The sequence below is a fragment of the Parambassis ranga genome, chromosome 6, assembly GCF_900634625.1.
Source record: "Parambassis ranga chromosome 6, fParRan2.1, whole genome shotgun sequence".
Lineage (NCBI taxonomy): Eukaryota > Metazoa > Chordata > Actinopteri > Ambassidae > Parambassis > Parambassis ranga.
In genome coordinates this window covers 14,259,913-14,273,292 of record NC_041027.1, presented here as the reverse complement: position 1 = coordinate 14,273,292, position 13,380 = coordinate 14,259,913, and the positions used below count along the sequence as shown (strand labels likewise).

At 45.2% G+C, this 13,380-nt stretch overlaps 1 protein-coding gene across 3 annotated transcripts; it reads left to right on the top strand.

The window, feature by feature from the left end:
- Nucleotides 1–2,043: 2,043 nt before the first annotated feature.
- Nucleotides 2,044–12,391, top strand: LOC114437191 (signal transducer and activator of transcription 5B-like). Of its 3 annotated transcripts, none has more exons than XM_028407714.1 (19): nt 2,044–2,200; nt 3,583–3,718; nt 3,826–3,982; nt 4,060–4,149; nt 4,234–4,411; nt 4,782–4,912; nt 5,583–5,734; nt 5,877–6,032; nt 6,515–6,694; nt 6,781–6,868; nt 6,947–7,069; nt 7,155–7,247; nt 7,809–8,015; nt 8,116–8,210; nt 8,327–8,469; nt 8,541–8,696; nt 8,795–8,846; nt 9,376–9,483; nt 9,651–12,391. In XM_028407714.1, the coding sequence occupies exons 2-19, from the start codon at nt 3,591–3,593 to the stop codon at nt 9,769–9,771; spliced, it is 2,358 nt and encodes a 785-aa protein (XP_028263515.1). In that variant the 5' UTR covers nt 2,044–2,200; nt 3,583–3,590; the 3' UTR covers nt 9,772–12,391. The 3 variants fall into 3 exon arrangements, with proteins under 3 accessions (XP_028263515.1, XP_028263514.1, XP_028263516.1); XM_028407713.1 differs by having other exon boundaries at nt 9,648–12,391; XM_028407715.1 differs by having other exon boundaries at nt 9,582–9,703.
- The last annotated feature ends 989 nt before the right edge of the window (nt 12,392–13,380 follow it).

The following is a 13,380-nucleotide window of genomic DNA, read 5'->3' as shown; positions in this document are numbered from 1 at the left end:
TCTTCCTTCCATCCTCTTTGCTGTTTAAAATACCGAAGTGTTATCTGCTTAATTGACTGTATTTAGAAGCACAGTGATGTTTTTTTTTTATGAGCACGCAGGTATTTGTGTTTGATTCCTCACATTCATCTCCTTCACTGACAGAATGTAAGCGCTGTCTGTGCAGCTCGCCTTGTTTCATGCAGTGACGGTGATTCTTCCCCATGAAAATGAAGGTCTGCAACACAGAATGTAGAGACAGCACGTTCATACTGTAGGTCTTTGTGTGTGTTGTTGTTGTTGTTGTTGTTGTTGTTGTTTAGAATCCTGTTGTGAGTTATTTAAAGATGTGTTCCGTCAATATAAACCAAGGAGATAAGGACCAATACTCTAACGATGATCGGCTCAGTAACCCTGTCCATTTACAGTCTGTGTTCTGACACTGACCCCTAGTGTCCAGTCATCTCACTGCTCCTTCAGATTAAAGGTGCATTTCAACACAACTTCCAGCTGACGCTTCACCTGTTCTTCACATTTATTCAGATGTTTAAAAGTGTTTCACGGCGTCGTCTTGTGAGTGATCTTGGTCAGGGTGAGGGTGGAGTGTGGACGGGTGGAGGGGGTGGAGAGAGAGGGTGGGGTGGTGGTGAGGGGGGGTCTACAGACACAGAGGTCACCCTGCACAGCAGTCAGAGGAATAATAACATACCAAAGGTCAGCACGGTGTTTGTACTGTCAGCTCTGCGTTCATACTTCTTTTTGTATATAATGTGAATCGCCGCCATTTTGACTTTTCATTTATCACAGAGCCTTCTTCGCCGTCTGCTGCCTGCACTTTTTTTTTTAATCTATCAGGCTGATTATGATGATGTCTCACAGTGCAACATTTACACTCACATGTAAGCAACGATGACATATTGTAGCCTCTGCGATGCTTTGGTAGAGACCTTTAGCACTCAAATGTGAATTAACAATGCCGTGTCTGTCGGAGCAGTAACAACATGCAGCTGTGCTGAGGCCTGTGCCAATGGAACACAAGATGTAGTTCACACTTAACTGTTTCCTGCCTTTTGTGTTTGTCCGTAACTGATTCCTGTATAATGTTGCATTGCTTAACCACTAATGATTTCATTAATAAAAGCTATTTGGTTCACAGAATCCGCGTTTTGTCGTTGTGTTCTTCTGGGTTAAGATCTGATGGCACATATCCGATTATAATAATACATTTGAAGCTGGATGTAATTTAAGAAAACAGTGATTAAACATCCATTAGCACGGCTAATTCACAGACCTGTCAGGTGATAGAACTCCTTAGGGAGACAGCCCTTTCCTTATCATGCTATTTTTAGTCTATTTTTTCCTCCACCCTCAAAAATCCCAGTGGAAAAGTTCCAGTGTTGACTAGTGTGTGTTTTGTCGCACAACAATAAATCCACAGAGGTCTTTAATTCCCCAGAATATAGCCATACTTCCACAGAAATGAATGAAAAGCGACATTTAACACAATTTCACAACACAACAAGTCATTTGTAAAATGTTGTTTATGGTTAAATTGTTAAATTAAACCTGACATATGTGCGTTTTTGAACATATATAAACACAGAAACAATGTAAAAAAAATATGTGTTGATGATAAAATGAGTGTTTGTCCTGCAAACCACATAATCTGTTTAATTACAGTAGAAAAACTGATCCAGAATTAAAAGGAACCTGACACTGCATGGACAATAATGGGTTAAAATACTATACGTTGCATGGAAAGGGTGCAGACACAGGTGTGCTGAGTGCAGCTAGTTGCAAAACAGAGGTGGGGCTGTGCAAAGATCCATGCATTGAGCATATATATGCTACCGGAAGTGGGCGGCTCAAATAAAAACTCAAATAAAAATGGAATTTTTTTGGGACGAAACATAAAAATGACATTTTATTTACGATGCCTGTCACACGGTGAATATGCTACAATATTAACACACACACTGGTGACAACAATTAATGCCTGAGGTTTGATGTCATGTAGTTTTATTTTGAAATGTGAAAGCGGAAGTTGTGTGTGACCGCCATTGTTGTGTTTTTTTTGCTGCCCTACCAGGAATCAGAAGGTGATTACAGTAGCGCTCGCTGGCTATGTGACATGTCAAAGCTAACCAGCTAAGCTGTGTGAGCTTTGGAAGTTGTGTGTGTGCGCTGCCCGCCGCTGGTCCATGGTGGTTCTGTCTCTTTGGTAAGTCCAAGCGCTTCAAACTACTTGTGGCGCACGTAGCATGTATGTAGTTGGAAGTTACGCTCGGTTCTGCTAACAGTACGAGTAGCTTCTCGTCATATTAGCTAACGTTGCGCTGGGTTTAACCCGAGAAATGAAACGTAGGTTCACAATCTGACCCTTTCAGCGTGTGGATTATTACTTTAAAGTCGTCATCCGTCACTTTGTGTTAGCTCCAGTGTCACTGTACAGTAATGCTAGCTAGCTAAGCTACACCTAAACTTCCCTGACGCGCTCCGCTCCCTCACGTAGCCCAACACGACAAGTATTAGAAATAAATGGATTTTCACTGTCCTCCATTAATAGACGTGTCTCAGCGGGAATTAACACGTATCATGGTGTTTTTGAATCATTAATTTGTGAGTCCACATTTGGCTTTGCTGGGTGAGAAAATGACAGTGAAGTTAGCTTCCGATTTGCAGCTTCCGACTCGGTATTAAAGGGGAAAGTTTCGGATTTCGTAATTGATTGATTGAAAAAGTTGTGTTTTTTAAAAAATGCACGCACATTTATAGACTTATGGTTGCTAAATATGTGCTAGATTACCCCTCTGAAGCCCCCTTTTCATATTAAAAACAGTATGAGTGAGGGGCGGAGCCACAGCTTGTAAACAATGTGGGCTTTGCTAAAAAAAAAAAAAAATCTGGGGGCTCATGCTCTGATGGGGAGGAGGATTTTTCCACCCTCATTTTAAGTACATAAAAATATTCATTTTTCCTTTAGTGGCAGACCAGCATACAGTCTGCCACACACACAGTCAGTCAGAGAGTGGAACTGGTGGGTTTTTGTGGGGTTTGTTTACAGCGCTCCCAAAGTGTTTCTGGTCTCTGCTTGTATTTTTATGTTTGTGATTCACTGTGGCCAACATAGGTAGTTACCCAGTCTGACTAACAGGTAATTACCCAATCTGACTAATAGGTAACAGAATTCTAAAGATACGTGGGTCCATGATATGCAGAAAATTCCACATTTAGTAGATAGAGATGCGTCGATCTGATAATAAAGTCAGATATAAGCTCTGATATGGACTGTGTGTGAGAATGAGTCCGGCCTTTTCACTTCAGTTCAAGCACAGCGTGTCGGTAGAGATGACTCATAACACACAGAGCAACAACATGTAGCCAGCGCCAGAGAACAGCTGTTTGGAGGCATTTCATGCTTCACAAGTTAGACGGCTACACGCAGACATGCAAAGGAATCTCAGATTGGTATCAGCCAACATGCAAGCTCAGGTGTCGGTTAAGGTTTTAGACTAAAATAGTCGGATTGATGTATCCCTGCTTAAAAGCGTGAATGCTTTTTCCTCTCTCTCACTCCTTCCTGTCACCCTGCTGCTTCCACAGGCAGCACCATGGCTATGTGGATCCAGGCCCAGCAGCTGCAGGGTGACGCGCTGCACCAGATGCAGGCGCTGTACGGCCAGCACTTCCCCATTGAGGTGCGACACTACCTGGCTCAGTGGATTGAGAGCCAACTCTGGTATGTGTGTGATTTATCATCAAGTCTGTCTGGGGAGAATCTGCATGTAGGCTTGGTTCTCTCCTCTGTGTTCTTGCCTGCTCTCATGTTCTCATTCTGTTCCATAGGGATTCGGTTGAGGTGGACAGCCCAGCGGAGGAGGCCAAAGCCAAGCGGCTGCTGGACAACCTGGTGGCTGAGCTGCAGAGGAAAGCCCAGCTACAGGGAGGCGAGGATGGTTTTCTGCTCAAGATCAAACTAGGCCACTATGCCAACCAGCTCAAGGTACCAGTTCGCTGCTGCAAGAGAATGGAAAACTAGCATGTGCTGCTTAAACCGGTCCTGTTATTTCGTCCCTGCAGAGCACTTATGACCGCTGTCCTTTGGAGCTGGTGCGCTGCATTAAACACATCCTGCGCTCGGAGCAGAGGCTGGTTCAGGAAGCTACAAATGTAAGTGTTAAAACGATGTCTCATCATTTGCAGGAATCCAAGTGTGTAAACATCTGGACATCTTTTTAACCTGTGTGTGTGCAGGCCACCAGCGGCAGCGGGGGGCAGGCCATGGACACACTGTCCCAGCGCCACCAGCAGATCAACCAGGCCTTCGAGGAGCTCCGGCTGGCCACGCAAGAGACTGAGAACGAACTGAGGAAGCTGCAGCACAGCCAGGAGTACTTCATCATTCAGTACCAGGAAAACCTGCGCATCCAGGGTGAGGAGGGCAGACACAGTCACACACGAGGATTAAAGTGCAGACAAACACACCCAGTACTACAACAGGGATTCTAATCTGTGAGACTCAGACAGGACATAAACAATAACACAACAATGTCTTAACCTAATTTTGGGGATTTTAATTGGAAGTACTGTTCAGTAACTCGGCTGATCTTCACCAAAATACTTTCACAGCTCATTATTACCTAATTTCCTTACGGGGGGAAAAGTAATTCTTAATCTCAGCTTGTTATTTTACATAATATTATTAATATTTGAGTCATTTCATCATCAGATTTGTGAGGTTGTCTTGATTTTGTGGTGGCCTTGGTTGTGATGTGTAGCCTTTCTCCTGCTCTTCCTCTCAGCCCAGCTCACCAGCTTGTCGTCGCTGCCTCCAGCTGAGCGCACTCAGCGGGAGACCACCCTACAGAGCAAGCGGACCACTGTGGAGGCCTGGCTCACCAGAGAGGCCAGCACACTACAGAAATACAGGCTGGTATGAAGACACGCATGACAGCGTTAACAATGTTTACACGGAGCGGTGAGGAGATGTCAATAATGTCATATTGGTGATGACTGCTACCAGTGATCCAAACCTCAAAGCTCCATAGAGACTTGTTGAGCAGTGGTCATCTGGGCCTATGGTAGTATACAAATAAACTCATATTAAACCACCTGTTGGAGGCCTCACCAGCGACAGGCCTGACCCGCTGGCTTGGTTCTGAGCTGGCTTGAATCCAGGTCCTTTTCATTGAAAGGGTTGAAGCGAGGCGTCTGGACTTGTTGAGTGTTCTTGACGATGTTTCTCTGCTCATCCGAGCAGCTTCATCAGCTCTAACTGTTTGGTGGGGGAACAGGTTTGTTTGTGGTGGAGGACCTCAGTGGGTGGGTCTGTGTGAAACTCACAAACAATAGATCTGTGTGTGTGTGTTTCACACAGACCCACCCACTGAGGTCCTGTTACCCCACCAAACAGCAAACTGTCTTCAAGAAAACTCTTCCAGGTGCCTCTCCCTTCGAACAATGACGACAATGTCATCAATTTACACAAAAAAGCTCAAATTTGTACGAAAAAAACCTCACAACTTTGCACAAAATCTTGTTTGTTGTGTGTAAGGTAATAGAGAGTGTGTTACACACAGTTGTGGTTGTGTGTGTGTGTGTAGGACCTGTCCGAACAGCACCAGAAGACCCTGACCCTGCTAAGGAAGCAGCAGACTCTGATCCTGGATGAGGAGCTCATTCAGTGGAAGAGGAGGCAGCAGCTGGCTGGCAACGGTGGTCCTCATGAGGGGGGGCTGGATGTTCTCCAGTCCTGGTACATACTGGTGGTGATTGCTGGTTATAGTGCAGACTTGGATTAGCTGAATACAGAGAGCAAACACGTGACGCTTCATGGAGCTAAGTTAAGTGTACTCTCATAGATGTCGTGTCCACCTCCTCTCCTCCCTGCTGTCCAGGTGTGAGAAGCTGGCCGACCTGATCTGGCAGAACCGTCAGCAGATCCGGCGCTGTGAACATCTAACCCAGCAGCTTCCTCTGCCGGGCCCCATGGAGGAGCTGCTGACCAAGCTTAACGCTGATATCACTGATATCATCTCTGCCCTAGTTACCAGGTGAGGAGTGGAGCCTACAGCCTTCATGGTCTCAGGTCTGCACTGCAGCCTAACCACAGGTTCAGGTTTACTTTCACTTCACTTTAGATGTTTGCAACTTAAAGTCAAACCCTGGAGTGATAGGGAGGCCGTGTAGAAATGTTAGAACTGGAGTAAATGTGGTCGAACTTCCTCATCGCCAGCATACTGAAGCTGCCTGACAGCTTTTGTGAGAGCGTTCTTAGAGAGATCTAATCTGCGGGACATGAATGTCTGGATGACTTGTGCTGACATGTTTATCTGACTCGTGTCATGTTTGATTGATGGACTTCATGTGACTGTGGGAATATGAGTTTTCTTACATGAGTCGTAGTTTGCATTGAACAAAGGGGGGACCAGTGATGGACCCCTGTGGAACACCACAGTAGAAACTATGTACTTGTCACTGATGCCACAAATCCTCTCATGAGAGGTGACCTTCTTCTTCTTCTTCTTCTCTTTAGCACCTTCATCATTGAAAAGCAGCCACCCCAGGTGTTAAAAACCCAGACCAAGTTTGCAGCCACAGTCCGTCTCCTGGTCGGGGGGAAGCTCAATGTCCACATGAACCCACCTCAGGTCAAAGCTGTCATCGTCAGCGAGCAGCAGGCCAAAGCTTTGCTCAAGAACGAGAGCACACAGAGGTGACTGGTGGATGTTGGCAGGTGTCCTTCCAGAAGTTTTTCAGAAAACGCGTTTAACATCATAACTTCTTTTTTTCCCTCGGCAGTGAAAGCAGCGGAGAAATCCTCAACAACAACTGTGTGATGGAGTACCACCAGGCCACTGGCACCCTCACCGCACACTTCAGAAACATGGTGACTGTCCTTCAGCCTGTTCAGAGCGCAAAGACTCTTAACTCTCTTAACATCATTCATCTTTATGCTTGTTCACAGTCACTGAAGCGGATCAAGCGTTCAGACCGGCGAGGTGCCGAGTCGGTGACGGAGGAGAAGTTCACGGTTCTGTTTGAGTCACAGTTCAGCGTCGGAGGCAACGAGCTGGTTTTCCATGTCAAAGTAAGCAGATTGAACAGTTCCACAGCCTAACCCTGACCTTCTGGACCCGTCTTTAACCTGTGACTGGATGTCTGTCTCTGTCCAGACCCTATCTTTGCCCGTGGTAGTGATCGTTCACGGCAGTCAAGACAACAATGCCACAGCCACTGTCCTGTGGGACAATGCCTTCGCTGAGCCGGTAAGTTAGCCCGCTTGGACACGTCAGATGGTGTCTGTATCAAGTAAGGCGTCCCTGAAACAATACCTGATGTGACGCAGCGTGCACACCATCAGGTGTTGGATAGCGTCATGAGCTGTTAGAGGATACCTCTACCCTATGCTCACACCCAGATCAACAATGATTGTATTGTGTGTGTGTGTATCAAAGCCTCTTTGCTCCTCATTGCTCCATGAAACCCGGTTATTGTCCAAAATCTAATAAAACACATCAGTGAACCACAGCGCTGCTGCTGCTGCTGCTGACAGCGTGTGGACTCGACTCCACCCGCACTGGGTTTCCTCCCATGAACTGCTTGTTTCAGGTCCTGCCACAACATTTCAGTTGGATTAAGGTCAGGACCGAAACCTGAACTTTGTTCTACTACAAATCTTTTGTAGAACCACTTGCAGTGTTGTCCTGTTTCCAGCAGAAACCCTTTTATTTGGGGCATTTAGAATGATGTCATGTTGCGATTCTCTCCATATTTGTACAAAGCTTGTAGACGACAGTCGGGGTCTGATCGTTGTGTCTGTTCATCAGGGTCGAGTCCCGTTCATCGTGCCGGACAAGGTGATGTGGTCACAGCTGTGTGAGGCGCTGGACATGAAATACAAAGCGGAGATGCACAGTGGGCGTGGCCTGTCGGAAGACAACCTGGTCTTCCTGGCGCAGAAGGCTTTCACGAGCAGCAGCAATAACCCCGAGGACTTCCGCAACATGACCATTTCCTGGGCGCAGTTTAACCGGGTGAGGCAGCAGCTCCCAGCAGCACACAGTCTGGAGGCCCTGCAGTGTGTGTGTGTGTGTGTTTACCTCATTGTGACATACTGATGGAGTGTGTTTACAGGAGAGTTTACCTGGGCGGAACTTCACCTTCTGGCAGTGGCTTGATGGAGTTGTAGAGCTCATGAAAAAACATCTCAAGCCCCACTGGAATGATGGGTAATGATCTGCAAGAAATAATCAAAATGTGTGATTAGAATTAACCATTTAATCCAGACCTGTGGCACCTGTGACAGTCTTTGTGTTGATGTGTGTGTGTGTGTGTGTGTTCACAGGGCTATTCTGGGCTTTGTAAACAAGCAGCAGGCACAGGACATGCTCATGTCCAAACCCAACGGGACCTTCCTGCTGCGGTTCAGTGACTCTGAGATCGGAGGCATCACCATCGCCTGGGTGGCTGAAAACCCCAACAAACCAGGTAGCAAAGCGCTCTGCTCGTAAGTGTATGCAGTAGAGTCAACAGAATAAAACATGTCCTCATGTCCTCAGGCGAGAGGCTGGTTTGGAATCTGCTGCCTTACACAACCAAGGATTTCTCCATTCGCTCTCTGGCTGACCGCATCAGTGACCTGAACCATCTTCTGTATCTGTATCCTGACCGGCCCAAAGACGAGGTCTTTGCTAAGTACTACACCCCTCCACTGTGTAAGGATCAGCCATTTTTAATGTTGATAAAGAGCTCTGTAGAAGATTCTGGACACAGGTCGTAAAGCAGTCTGTCTCCGTCTCTGTCTCTCTTGCAGCAAAAGCAGTGGATGGATACGTGAAACCACAGATCAAGCAAGTCGTACCAGAGTAAGTTGTTCTGTCTTTCTAAGGCCCCGTTCACACTGGAGAAAGTCATTCCAGCTAGAGTAGGATCCAGCGTGTTTGCGGTCCTCCAAACCACTAGGTGGCGCCTCGTAATATACAGAGTCCTTTCACACCACGGTAGGACCGTGTGTGCGCATGCGTCGTGCGTTTTTTTGTCCCGTGTCACGTCCCGTAAACCGGAAGTAGCACGCCGCTAACCGGAAGTAGCACGTCGCTAGCCGGATTCGCTCGCCACATTTGCGTTCACACCTGAGCCACATTTGAGCCAATCAATTAATATCAAACTGGATACAGCCGGATTCGAGGTGTTCACACTCAGAAAAAAACACATCTGGATTGATCTGGATGCGGCCGAATCCTGCTTAAGCCACATTTTTCCCCCAGTGTGAACGGGGTATAAAAGTGCCACAGGAAACCTACCCCCCCTCAGACACTCCACTGATACTGATGCTGAGCATCATCATGTAAACAGATTAGCATCTAACAAAATTCTCCTGTGTGACTCTTGTAGATTTGCCACCCAGAACCCTGAACCCAGCGGAGGAGCAACATCGTTCATGGACCAGACTCCTTCTCCGTCCGTTACCCACCCCAACAACTTCGGCGTCTACCCTACCATGTAAGCACCTACCCTCTCGATTGGCTGCTTTGCCTTCACACTCTCATTCCGAACCTTCTCATCCGGCATTGTTGATTGATTCATATAATTCTTTACAGATTATCTGTGTCATTTTTAAGCGAATCTTCAACATAAAGCTGCTCTCTCTGCTGCCGTCCCCTCAGTAGTGACCCCATGCTGGATCCAGACGGAGAGTTTGACCTGGAGGACACCATGGACGTGGCCCGTCACGTGGAGGAGCTGCTCCGCAGGCCGATGGCCAATCAGTGGAGCAGTCAGCAGTCCTGAAGCTGCCCGTATGTCCTGTCCGTACGGAACCCCCACCCACAGTGGTAACATCCAGTGGACTGCACACCCGTCACAAATAACTTTACACGTTCACGTTTTTAGCTGCGCACAGGAGTGGAAGAGAACATGTCGGGTAATGGAAGGTCACCTACGCACCCAAGTGTCTTTATAGAATCAACCTGCCATCATGAGTCAATGTTACTGCATTTGACAAAAGCTTAATGTCCGCTCTTGCTTACCATAGTGTCTCAGGGCCGCCTGTGGAGCAATTCGTTTTTAAACGGGAGCTTTGATGAAACGATCAATCTCCTCGTCGTTTCTTTTACCTTCTACGTAGTTAACATGTTATATGTGATGAAATGTTTAAGAGTAATCCTTAGGTTTATATAATTATACAGACGATGACAAATCAACACTTAAAGTCAGACTATGTAACTGAATGTTTCCCACAATCCTTTTCTCCACTTCAGCCGTGATAAAAACAGATTTTCCAATCGTTGATACTGTAGATTTAAAGTGGAGAGATGCCTTATAATCAGAAAACTCCGCTGCTGCAGCAGAGGATATGGATTCTCTTTGTCAGCGCAGGCTTCCTGCTTCCAGCTGTGTGCAACTAGAAAACGTCAGTGGGTCGTACTCAAATCCAAATTATCACACAGATCCTGAAAGAAGACCAAGAGAATCCAGTCAAACTCATAAAAAAAACAGACGACCACTGATGTGGTTTGGGCCTGTTTAACCCCTTCTTCTGGTCAGATGCTCGTTGACGCAGCAGCAGCCTCTGTTTACAGTCATTTAGAGAATTATCATGAACTCGGTCGGCGCTGTATTCGAGGCTTCCAGCAACGTTTGTTGCTTTGTGAGCTTCTCCACAAATTCGACGGCAGCGCAAAACTGGAGCGTACAGGTTTTTTTTGGGAAAGGTTGCTTGGTTCTTATCTTTTTCTTTCAGAGGTTACATAGTCCAGCTTTAAGTACAGAAAATGGAATTTAACGTGTAAATGCTATATTTTATTATGCTTCTGTTCTATGTGATGTTCTCGTACTACATTGCCTTAACACAATGGTCTTAGGTGCTATAATGTGAAAATCAGTGACTGCTTATTAATTTAAATACCTTTTTAAGTCGGATGGAGATTTAAACTCAACGTTTGGTACGTTTATTATCTTTAATGCTTTTTATTTAACCCATGATGACCTGAAATGCATCATTTGGGTTTTCCAGTCAGATCAGGCTTCATTCAGCTCATTTACTGTTCCGTCCTCTAAAATCCACGACTCCACTTCCTGGCTGTGCTTTACCTTCAAAATAAAAGAGGGAGGCGGTTTGATAATTCACTCTAATATCTCCCAGTCAGTAGGCATCATTTTAGATTGGATTATTTTATCCGTCGTATGACGTGGAGGCCACTTTTATTTGGATCTTCTGATACATACTGACCCTAACGTCTGACTGTAGGCCGCGCAGGGCTGAGGTGTCCACTCAGGTAATCAGATTTAAATTCTTAATGTCGTTCTCATTTGGGTGTGTGGTTTCACTCCTCTAACGTCCTGCATTAGCTGCCTGACACCTCATTTCTGCCCGAACACAAAGACGTTATTAAAACCCTAAAACTAGAAATCAGTTTGTAACCAAACACACCCTGAGGCAGCAGGCGGAGCAGGTGGAGCAGGTGGAGCGAATGATGATCACATGATCACATGTAGTGAGTGTTTTTGGGAGTTTCATGCTGGATGTTTTTTGTTTTTTCTTCTTCCGGGATAATCAGACAAGGGGTGTTAGAGTCATGAGTGAAAACAAATTATGGGAAATTAACCATTTATTAGTTTCCTAAAAAGTTTGGAAAAACTCTCATCTTGTAAATTTGAGTTTTATTCTGCATTTGTGATTCGTTTTATTTTTCTAAATTTTCCATTTTAATCTTAAATATTTTTTTTTTTCTTACCACTAATATGAGCTGTTTTTATTTTAATTTTCTACATGTGGCTCTTCTATGTAAAGAACAGCAGCCGTCCACAGAGCGTCAGAGAAGCTGCTGCCGGTTGTTTTCTGCTTTTGAAGCCTGATCGTGCAGCTGCGCCTCAGCTGTAGAATCTCCGTGCCTTGTGGTGGATTGTTAAGGGACAGCACTATTGCTACACTTATGCAGCGTCATTCACACTGCACTACTACCAGCCTGAACCAACGAATGTCCAAACCCAGAACGACAGATAACCCATAAAAAAACCTCAGGAAAAGTCACTGTGAAACAAAAAGAGTCCAAATTAAACCGTCGGTGGGAAACTTCATGACTTCTTCTTCTTTTCTTTTCGGTAAAACAAACTTTGCTTTTTATACAAACATGAACAAGCACTTTGATGCTCACACCAGCAGTTATTTGTGGTTTTATGAATGCAGTTCTCTCCTGTTTGTCTTGAATCAGTGTAATGTGTATGTGTTCAGTGGAATTCAGACGTCTAGCTTGCTGCTGCCGCTGCTGCTGCTGCTGTTTGTGTGTGTTTGCCAGCTTCTGTAAGGTGCGCAGTCTGTCTGGGGGACTACTTTTTAACTTTGTGCAACATTTTACTGGAATTTTATTGTTGGGACGGGCGACATGATAATAAACAGTTTTCTAATTAATCACATCACTTTGTGAATTTTGTTCCTGCAATTACTCGAGTACTAAACCTCATTAAAACATTGTGAAATAAATAGTAAACATTACTATTTAAGATTAGGTTTATAGTTCTTTTAGTATTATTATTATTGATTAAAAAAATAAGAAAATGGAAGTGGACCAAGACGGCGTCCCTGTGGAACACCACATATGATGGATTTTGTAAATTCTCAGTCTCCTTAAAAATGGAAAAACTCAATTAGGTTAAAGGTTTTTTTTTTAAAACCCATTCTTTAACGACACTTGTTTAAAAAAACAAAACGGGTGTAGCTCCTGGCCGAACACGATCTAGAACAGGCTCCAACCTGTCCCAGCTGGCCCTGGGTGTAGGCCAGAGAAACACTCACATGTGGAGGGAAGCCGGTTAGAAGAAGACGGTCACAGGTTGGTGACCAGGAAGTGCCCAAATCGAGGCTTCTAGAAGGTCAGTGTATACACACAGTGTGTATGTCTGTGTCAGGCCTCACACACATCAGCGTGCAAGTCCTATCAAAACAGCTGTGTTGGATCCATGCAGCATAATGAGGGGTCTGTGTGGTAAACAAAGGGAACGTCACCAAATTAATGATCCAGATATGTGCAGACAAAGACCACAGTGATTCAAGTGAGTAAAGTTCCATTTAAAAATGTGTTTTGGGTTTAGTGTGATCTCTGGCGCCCTCTTCAGGTGGGCTTGGGCCCCAGCTTGGCCCCGTGTTAGTGGGGTACCCCGCAGACTTCCTGTCATCACATGGTCATTGGTTGTTATTTGAAAGACTAAAAAAAATGTGAAAAGCTTATGATTGAAAACCTCTAAAATCTTCCTAATATCCTCTTTTGAAATATGATACTTTAAAGAAGCACGTGGGCTTCACTGTTCAGCTACTTCCTTAAAAATGTGGCTAATCTGGATTTAAAGTGCTCTCAGACACTGTTGTTCCTCAATATTCTAAATTTAGATCACACTTTCTGA